The following is a 10,664-nucleotide window of genomic DNA, read 5'->3' on the forward strand; positions in this document are numbered from 1 at the left end:
ACTTAATAAAGGGAAAAAGTATCTAAAGACGTGAAGAAAGAAAAATACCCAAATCTGGTTGAAGCCTTAGGTGTCTTCTCTGTCAGAAAGTCAGGGTTGAAAACACAGAAGAATTACTAACAAGGAAAGATCTGTCAGCTTTGAAAAATGCTGCTATGAGAGCATCATCTTCATAATTTGGTGAGAATGTGGGGCTCAATATAATTGATTGATTGACTAGTTTATAGGCATCTAGAGCTGAGTGAAATCTTACAGGACCAAGGTAGCACAGATCAATAATAGCTGAGTTTTGGGGATAAGAACAATTATCTCCTGACTCCTAGTATAGTGATTATTTAACCACAATATGCTTCATCTCTGTTGATTTATTTCACAGTTTGAATATAGGTCATGTATGTATCTATATATTCCTAAATACATCAAGGTATAAATAGTCTCTATAAATAAAATAAAGAAAAATGAACACAATACAGTTTTCAGAACAGATGTGTAACACCAACTTTACAAGACATACTGTATTATATCACAATTTAAAACAGTCGAGAAGTATATCATCATTTAAAAAACTCAAATGCCATCAAACATTCTTAGACTGTTTAACTTTCAGTTATATTTAAATAATAAATGTATATCATTAGATCATTTTGTAGTAACTTGCTGAGGGATTCTGCTATTCCACGGCATTTTCAGTCTCTGCTTTTCTCTTAGATCATTCCCCTTCCAAAATCATGAAACAATTCTTTCCTACCCAGCGAAAATTTTTGCTTGACCTTGGACCCATCGAAATTTCCTCCCACCCTCCCTTCTTTCCTGTTTCCCTCCCCTCTCTCCCTCCCCCTTTCTTCCTTACTTTTCTTTCTTTCTTTTTTCTAGTCCTCGTAATGTGGTCTATGAGAGCAGACTTGTATCTTCACTACTTTATTAAAAATACTTTGATTTCAATATCTGATATAAATGAAAAAACCCTTAAAACAAAATATATTGTATTCCTTTCTGTTCTTTCTGTTGCACTGAATACTGTAGGTCACTCATTTCTTAAAACTCTTTTTTTTTCTTTGATTCTTCTGAATGTGCACTAACTCTGTCTCATCTACTTTTCAGCTGAAAAGTCCTTCTTGCCTTAATTTTCTAGATCCTTCTTGCCTTAGTGTGTCTTTCACAAGGGCCTTTGGTCTAATGTTGACTCCCTCCCACAACTGTTTTCTATACCCTGTTCTGAACAGATACACTCATTCCACAGTTTTGCCTTCTTTCCTGTCTCCTGCAATGACCGATATTAAATACATTATACTTTTTAAATTTTGTATTTTTGTATCTTTGTGAGTTAGCAAAGTAGGCAGTCATAGGCAAATAGCTTGATGATAAGAGTATTTGTTGGTTTCTTTGTCGATTATCTAAATGTTGTTGCCTTCAAAGTCTGGACATGACCCCAAATAATGAAGGAAATAATACACATTCACAAATAACTATAATGCAAGGAGGAAACAGCTGACATAGCAGACACAGAGAGACAGAAAAGAAAGGTAGACTTTCATCAGATGCAGTGTTTACTGAACTCCAGGCATTTGTGCAACATACTTATAGCTTTACCACATTTTCCTAGCAATGTGTACAAATGTAATAATATATGAAATATTTATTATATTCACATTCCTTTTCCAATATCCCTTCATTTTCTACAAACATCTTTCCAAGATAGATATTAGAGAGAAAGGAGAGTTTTGAACTTACTGAGGCTGAAGGACTAAAGGGACAGCTAGGTGAAGACAGCTGACAGGCATAGATATGCAGATTTGAGAGAGATGTAAATATAAATGACACTGAAGCTATGAGGCAGAAGGTTATTAGTCACTTTCAGGGGAGGGGTTTCAGTGAACTCTGGAGAACATCACCCAATAAGGTTGATTAGTGACTGATGAAAAAGAAGAGACAGCAACTCTAGAAACTTAGTAAGTTTAGTAGTGAAATGAAACAGAAATGTAATAGTAATTCCAAGAGGTAGCTCTTGGTAATATTAGGACCAGGATTAGAAAATAAACATAATGCAGGCATGCCTTAGAGGTATTTGGGGTTGCGTTCTAAGCAACTGCAATAAAGCCAACATCACAATAAAGCAAGCCACATGCATTTTTTGATTTCCCAGTGCATATAAAAGTTATGTTTACACTATGCTAAATTCTATAAAGTGTGCAATAACATTGTGTCTAAAAAAAATCCCAATGTATATACCTTAATTTTAAAATACTTTATTGCTAAAAAAAAAATGCTTAACAATCATCTGAGCCTTCAGCAAGTCATAATCTTTTTGGTGGTGGAGCGCCTTGCCTCCCTGTTAGTGGCTGCTGACTGATCAGGGTGGTGGTTGCTGAAGGTGGTTGGGCAATTTCTTACAATAAGATAATGAATTGCATTTGCCTTATTTTAAAGCAATATAATTGCTGCATCAATTGACTCTTCCTTTCATGAAAGATTTCTCTGTAGCATGTGATGCTGTTGGTTAGCATTTTACTCACAGTAGAACTTTCAAAATTGGAGTAAATCCTACTGCTGCTTTATCAACTAAGTTTATGTAATACTCTAATACCTTTGTTGTCATTTCAACAATATCACTGCATCTTTACCAGAAGTAAATTCCATTTTAACGAACTACTTTCATTATTCATCTATAGAAAGCAACTTCTCATCCATTCAATTTTCATCATGATATTGCAGCAATTCAGTCACATCTTCAGGCTCCACTTCTAATTCTAGTTATCTTGCTATTTCTACCGAATCTGCAGTTACTTCCTCCACTGAAGGCTTAAGCCCCTCAAGGTTATCCATGAAGACTGGAATCAATCTATTCCAAACTCCTATTAATACTGATATTTGATCTCCTCCTATGAATCGTGAATGTTCTTAATGGCATCTAGAGTGGTGAATTCTTTCCAGAAGGTTTTCAATTGACTTTGCCCAGATCATTAGAGGAATCACTATGTATGGCAGCTATTGCCTTGTGAAAATATAGTTCTTAAATAATAAGACTTGGAAGTGGAAATTGTTCCTTGATCCTTTCAATTTGTAAAAAAAAAAAGCCACAGTATCTACGAAGCACAATAAAGTGAAGTGCAATAAGACAGGGTATGCCTGTTTATTAGCAATACAAATGAAGGAATAACAGCTGTAATGAGTGGCTAAGTCAGCTTGAAAGAAAGGCATTCTGGAATCAGTTTTTCTCGTTACGTGCCCCAGACTTCCTGCCTCATCATCAGTGGGATTACATGTTAAAATTGCAGTTCCAGCTCTCAAGCCCAAGCCTTCTGAATCTGAGTCTTGGGAGTTGGGACCCAGGAATCAGTATTTAATATATGCTTTAAGGTATTGTAGCTAGACAATCAAATTAGAGGTTCTACAATGAGAAAGTTTATACAACTAGCAAGAGATATTTATTTTGTTATTACTGTATATTATTTAAGCATACCTTATATATCTTAAATAGTGAATATCCTAAACTGAAAAAGAATTTGTTTTATCATACTACTTTCTAGAATTAACACATTATTCTGATTATGTCATTCATACAGGTCAAGGTTTCATTTCTCATTGCGATGTGGTTTTGTTTGCTTGCTATAGCATGGATAGTGAGCATCGAGTATACAGCTTTGCAATATTTACCCTCATCTCCTCACTTCTTGTCAAACAGTTTAAAATAGAATGACCTCAACTTAAATAAGCTGGAACACAATAATGAGCTAGTTTTTTTAAGGCTTCTAAATTTCTAGGTTGAAACTAACTCTGTCCTGGAGTTTAAACCCATCTCATTTACCCTAATTTTTCTTTGTTTTTCAAATGTCTGGGAGAAAGGCCTCGATTTTTTGTAATTACAGAGACAGCTCTAACTTTGCCAGATAAAATTATTAATAATAAAAGGAGATTTACATGAAGAGTTTTGTTAAGTGGAACCTTAGTTAAATACATCTGTTCAAAGAAAAGTATGGTGAAGCCTCTAGTGACACTATACCAATTCAAATTTTGTACTTCATAAAGCTAACACATTCTTGAAAAATAAAGCAAGCTCCTAAACAGTTCACTACAAAGCATCTAGTTGATTGTGACAAGAGGATATTGAGCAAAGGATTTATGCTAATTGACCTACATTCCAATTTATGACCAACTCCATTCTAAATAAAATGAACAGTACTTTACAATAGCCTTAGAAACTTCAGATTCAAGGGAAAATAGGAAAGATTAGCTGATTTTATTTGAAACTATTTTGAGTAGAGCTTATCCCAGTATTCTACCAACACATTTCCACCCAGGCATGAATTTCCACACTCAAAAGTTTTGCTGTGAAATTTTAGTGTGACTATTTAGATTTCTTCATGTTTCTAATTAAAAATTTAGTCTTTAATCATATGTTTTTCTCAGGACTTGTGCTGAGTTTTCATTTGTAAACCCAATGTGAAGCACACTCAACAAGACAGCTCTTTGAGGAATTAGATCAATTAGTCGGCTACCCTCAATTTCTCCTTTCCTCGTATAAGCAGGCTGCTCCTCACATCAAGGAAAAGCGATGTCCTGGGATTTCTGATGCTAGATCATAAGAATCTTTGCAGCTTCTGCTTGGGTTTTTTGGAACATTCATTCTTGGGATGCTGCCTCTTGAAACCTAGCCATCATTTTGTGGAAAACCCAAGCCATTTCAGGACAGCCCAAGATAAACTCGTAGTCAACAGCTGGCATCAACTGTCAGCTATATATGTGAGCTCTCTTGGATGACCAGTCCAATCCTGTCTTCAGATAGCTGAATCCCCTGCTGTCATCAGGCTTCCAAGGCAGGAAACTTCAAATGAGGATTGCTCAGCAGACAGTCAGCCCTCAGAACCGTGAATGAAAGTAATAAATTGTTGTTTTAATCCACTAGTTTGGGAGATCATTTTATGCAGCAATAAATGCTTAGAACATGAGTTTTATCTTCTTCCACTGAGGTTAGGACTCTTATCAGACTTTGTGATTTTCTAAGGAAAATAACACACTAGAAGCCAAATGATCAAAAGTATTATCCAGTACTCTAGCATCATAAAAGTGTTCTTGATTTGCTTAATGGAAATAGCTTAATCTTATCTTCTTTACATGGTTTTTTTCCTCTAATGGTTACTGGATCAAGAGCTGAGCTACATAAATTTATAGAACCTTGCCCAATCTTCTCATTAAACAAATGAGGAAACAGGATCCCAGAGACTTATAGGACCCATTCAAAGACATAAGGGATTATCACCTGCTTCTCCTATTTCAAACCTTGGCTCTTGTACCTTGTTCATAACTGTCTCAAGGGTGTCAGTTTTCCAGAAAAAAAAAGTTATGAACTCAAGACAATACTGTGCATCATTATTCTTTGTCTAAATTTGCAAACAATTATACAGATACTTAACCAACTCCATTGTTACTCAAATTGAGTAAGAGCAAAATATTTCCATTGGATATTTTTATCTTGTCAAAATGTGTATACTCTTTAATGCGGAATGTTTAAGTTATCACATTTCACTGTTCTTATGTTGGGGCATTTAGTACATATCATGTAGTTGGCGTCCTTCAATCAAACAGGATTTATCCTTTCCCTCCCTGTCCCTCAACTGGTACTCCTTATACTCACACTTTCAAATACATAATTCAGTTCATGGGTTTTCCTCTCACTAAAGGTTGGTAACCCTTTCACCTTTGTTTTCCTTTTTGTTCCTGTGTTCTGATTAAATTCTCATTATGTGTTCCTAACATACTAAATATTTGTGTTTAGATGTCTTGCTATTACCTTTTTTTTTTCTTTTTGTTTGAGGCTGAGTCTCTCTCTATTGCCCAGGCTGGAGTGTAGTGGCACGATCTCAGCTCACTGCAACCTCTGTCTCATGGGTTCAAGCGATTCTCGTGCTTCAGCTTCCTGAGTAGCTGGGATTACAGGCGTGTGCCACCACACCCAACTAATGTTTGTAATTTTAGTAGAGATGGTCTCACTATGTTGCTCAGGTTGGTCTCAAACACCTAGCTTCAACTGATCCACTCAGCTCGTCCTGCATCCCAAAATGCTGAGATTACAGGCGTGAGCCACTGCACCCGGCCTTGCTATCACTTCTTAATAACATTTCAAATATGAAATTAATTTCATGTCCAAAACATGCAGAAAGTAAACCATTTGGTTTATCCTTTAAATATTCTATCAAGGAACCCACTACTTCCCCAGTCTTCAGGATTTCAAATTTCTAGACAAAATGTTCTATTCATTCTCTTATTGCTCCATTTCCTAACTTTATAGATTTTTCACTTGACCTGTCTCTCATCCATTTTTGCTCTCTGGTTCTACTGGCTTAGACATATATCGTATTCTATTATTATCATATCATATACATCATATAATATTATTCCCAAACTGGTTTAGACATATGTCATATTACCCCAGGATTACTGTGACAACTGGATCTGTCTTCTCCAACTAATTCTGTTTTAAACAACATTTTCACTAATCTCATTATGTCTTCCCTGCTAAAAAACCTTCCATGACACCCTACTTCCTATCATGTAAATTCTAAATTCCTCTCATTGCTTTTGAAGGGTCTCCAAAATCAAATCCCATCCTTTCAATCCAGCTCCATGTCTTACTGTTCCCCAAACACAACTCCATACTGCCAAGAGAAGGAGCTCCTTATTCTACCTAGAACCACTTCCCTTCCAAATGTTTCACATTCCTCCAAGACAGGTTCAGTACAACTCCCATTAAACTTTTCATAATATCTGTCAGACTAAATCATATTCAGCCTCATTTTTTAAACAAAACCGTAATCAATGGTCTCATAGTGATATACATGTGGTCAAGTAGAACAGTAAGTGTTGTGTCCAGGAGAAAATTTTAAAAATATTCCTGACCTATCCTTCCAATGGGGCCTGAAATTCCACAATTAGAGATTTGCAGGTTAAAGTTCAACTTGAAGTTAAAATGTAAATACTCTTAGCAATGTGTTAGCCCTGCAGTTTTTTTAGTATCAACTATTTTGTTGCATCCTTTCTGCAGAGTAAAATTTTGGAGCGGAGGGAAAACCATGCTGCATACCTAGAGAAGCCGAGGGCATCAATGAGGAAATCAAACAATAAAAGGAAGAGATGCCAAAATTGCAATTTGCCTACTTTGCAAATAACTTTTTTTTTTTACAATCAGCCTTGTGCATTATGGATATGAAGGACTATAAATTATTCAGAATATTTGATTAACCAATTACTCTCATTCTTCCACAGTGCTAGAGTTCAGATTTCTTCTTCTAAGACAAATGAGAATTGATTGCTACATTCATCCCCATAACACTATCTTCCTTTTTTTAAGTGATACATTTTGGTTTTCACGATACCAGGAAAAAAACAAAAACAAAACAAAACAAAAAAACTGTATTCCATTTGTTGGCGCAATCCAGTATTCTCCTACGCTGTTTTTCCCTCTTATCCTAGCCATTTGGACTCTAATGCTAAACTCCCTACCATCCTTACTGCCACTAAATAGAAGAGGCTCTAAGTAGTGAAGCTTCATTTTTCATAAGTAAATTAAAAGAAAGAAGAGAGATATGGCCTTAAGTGGCCAAATGTTTTCTATTTCCCCTATGCACTTCCTCCCTGCTTTCCCCCCTTTGCCCCTCGCTGCTTATTGGCTCTTTCTACTCTCTGGACTGCATACTTGAATCTCTGTCCTGAGTTCTGGCTTCATGCTGTCACTCTCCCTTGCTACAGGCCTGCTCTTTTCTCTATTTCCCTCACCTCTGGCTTCCTCACTTGCTTCTTCTACTTCCACCTAAAGAGAGTTCAGGAATATTTTTAATCTCTCCTACTAGGCCTTTGACTACGTAAGTTTTTGGTGACCTCAGTTACAATAGGAAAAATGTAATCTACTTCTGGCAGTAGAAGGAACAGACAAAGTTTAGGTATCTGTCAGATTACAGACAGGAAAGAGAACTTCTAAGAGTTAGAGACCAAGCTTTGGATCCTGACAACTCAGTTGTTAACTCCACACCATCCCCCACAGCAAAACCTTCCTATAATTAGGGATGATTGATAATTATCCATGGGCACTGAAGCAAAATCCAGGACAAATTGTTTTCACTATAGTATGGAAATGGAAATTAAAAAAATTAACTTTGAAATTATGAATACCTTACCTTTAATAGCCAGTCCTCTCGAGCTTGAGGGTGCAAGGGTAAATTATGTAATTCTTTCTAGACATTTTATTATGTTGGATCCAAATGGCATCTTAATGCTTTTAATAGAGCTAATGAATAGATTACATCAAGTCAATTATTTTGATTTTCCATTTATGACAGCTTTTCTCCTGTGTGAGCATATAAACAAGAGTTTATAGGCTCAAGTGGTCAAGTAGAACAGTAAGTGTTGTGTTTAGGAGAAAAATTAAACATATTCCGGACCTGTCTTTCCAATGGAACACAACACTTAACAACCAAATAAAAAAAGAGAGACCGAAATACTCTCTACCACACTTGGGAAATGTTTTATCTTTCTTTTTTAACCTGAAAATACTCCTTCCTTTTCAAAAAACATTTAAAGACAGTCCTTCTTAAGACCATTTCCAGCACTGTTTATACAAAGGCCCTAAAAATGGGTCCTTCTAAGACACTTCCAGGGGTCATGCAAGAAGAGACTATGAATGTCTTGATCACAGCTAACATTCATAGGCAAAAATGTCCTCAGCTTTCTCTTTTTTCCTTTCTTCCAAGTTGGCTACTGTCTATAAACTCCAGTCATTAGTAGTCAAAGCATCCCCAACCCTGGAGCCTGTGGGAATACAGGAATTTCAACCCGAGCACGTCAGTCCCCAAGGCCTCCTTTACTCTTGAAGAAATCCCTCACAACAAAGGACAAGGGAGAAGCAAGGGGGAGGGGCGCCCAGTGGACTTGGGCTGGAAGAAGTGAGCGGGCTGAGGTTGGAAGAGTAACTCGGGCTGCGGGCTGAACGCAGTCGGCAACCGCGGAAGAGCAGCATCTCCTCTGCGCCTATGGACACGCCAGTCCAGGAATGGCGAGTGCTTTCTCCTCCTCAGCTTCTCCCTCGCTCTTCGAGGTGACTCGCGGGACCCTGCGTCCTAGTGCTGGCTTTGAATCGGCTATTTCACACCCAGTTCTTCCTCCCCTCCGCCACACACAGTCACATTCCTGGAGCTATTCCAAGCTGCCTCCGCTAAGCACCAAATAAGCAGACCCTGCCTGGAAACTTGAGCGAAGCTGAACTGCGCCGAACTCCACCATCCAGTGACCCGAGCCAGTGTGTGGACGCCCTTTTAACCGCGCTGTTTACCCAGGTCGAGTTTAGGAAGAATCAGCCTTCAGCCGCAACCTCAAACCTTTTGTGCAAATGGGCACTTCGTTTGGAAAGGGACTAGAAATTGTCCCCAGTCTGGCCCTGCCCCAGCACCTTCCTCTGCTCAAACCTGTACAAAGTGGAAGTTTTAGGAAGTTTCCGTTTCTCGTGCCCCGTTTCAACTTACTCCCCAAAGAGAACATGAAAACGTGGGAACTCGGGAGGACAGAGATCTCCCTGTAATCCGCTCGCTATTCGGATCCTGGGTCTCTTAGTCTTTCTTTATTTCCCAAATACCGCACCAAGCACGGTAGACTGGACCCTCAGGCTTGGGTCCTGGGGCCGGCGCAGAGGATCAGCGTCCAGGCGCAGCCCCCCACCCTCCCGACCCACTATGAACAGTAGGGCACCCTCCCTCGCCGCCAGGTGCCACCCCATTGCCATGGCCTCGCTCCCAGAAAAAAAGTCCAGAGACAAGAGGGCGGGGGGCGGGGGACGCCGGGCGCGGGGGAAAACAGAGCTGGGAAGGACGCAGTCTGAGGCCGAGGAACATTCATTTTCTTTCTATAATGCCCATTCCCGAGGCCGAGCCTTTCGGCGAGGTGTCCGCGCCCGCCCGCGCACTCACCCATGGCCCGAGGTCCTGCTTCTCTGCAGTCCCCAGAGGAGAGCAAGTGACCAGGCGCTGCGCAGGGCCAAGTTCTCCAAACCGCGCTGGGGCTCCTGGCGCCCTGGCAAGTGACAGCCTCGCCCCTCCCAGCGGAGACAACTCGCAGGGCGCCTGGCGACTCTGCGGGCTCACAGACCCCTCCCTCTTTCCACCTGCCTCCTCTGCTAGAAGCCAATTTTCCTCCCCTTCACTGTAGATCTCCTCCCCAGAGGCCCCCACCCCGCCCCCTTTCACTTTCATTGGAGACACGTGCAAAGTCTCTCTCCTAAATACATTGAATGCACCTTGCAGACACACACGTTGTCTCAGCAGCCCACAACCAACTCGGTAGCCAAGATAATGATCTCTAAGTGGAGCCTGGAAATAGATTATTCCAAAAGACAGGTTTCATATGATAATTTTATGTTCCCTTGTCTTCTGTGTACCACTTTGTTTCTTAATGATAACAACATTAATAAAGACAAGAGGAAGAGAAAATTCTCCCTTTAATTTATCCTTTGTCATCTCCTCTTTCTTCTACATAAAATATGTTTCTTTAATTGGACAAGGTTATAAAGTCCTAAAAACCATACACATAAACACACACACACACACCCTGACACACACACACACATCATAATATGCAGAAATCACCTGGAAAATAAACAACTCAATCCAAGAGGCAGTTGATGA

At 39.2% G+C, this 10,664-nt stretch overlaps 1 protein-coding gene across 2 annotated transcripts in view; it reads right to left on the reverse strand.

Annotated features, from left to right (window-relative positions):
• GPM6A (glycoprotein M6A) overlaps nt 1-10,056 on the reverse strand; it is a 371,158-nt gene extending 361,102 nt beyond the window's left edge. Inside the window, exon 1 of one of the 2 annotated variants that reach the window (XM_032148943.2) lies at nt 9,951-10,056. In XM_032148943.2, coding sequence (XP_032004834.1) covers nt 9,951-9,954 — 4 coding nt within the window. In that variant the 5' untranslated portion in view covers nt 9,955-10,056. Of the gene's footprint in view, nt 1-8,168; nt 8,191-9,950 lie in introns of those variants that run through there. The other variant, XM_032148945.2, reaches the window with a different exon arrangement.
• Nucleotides 10,057-10,664: the final 608 nt, after the last annotated feature.

Source organism: Hylobates moloch, unplaced genomic scaffold (assembly GCF_009828535.3).
Source record: "Hylobates moloch isolate HMO894 unplaced genomic scaffold, HMol_V3 SCAFFOLD_3, whole genome shotgun sequence".
NCBI classification, from domain to species: domain Eukaryota; kingdom Metazoa; phylum Chordata; class Mammalia; order Primates; family Hylobatidae; genus Hylobates; species Hylobates moloch.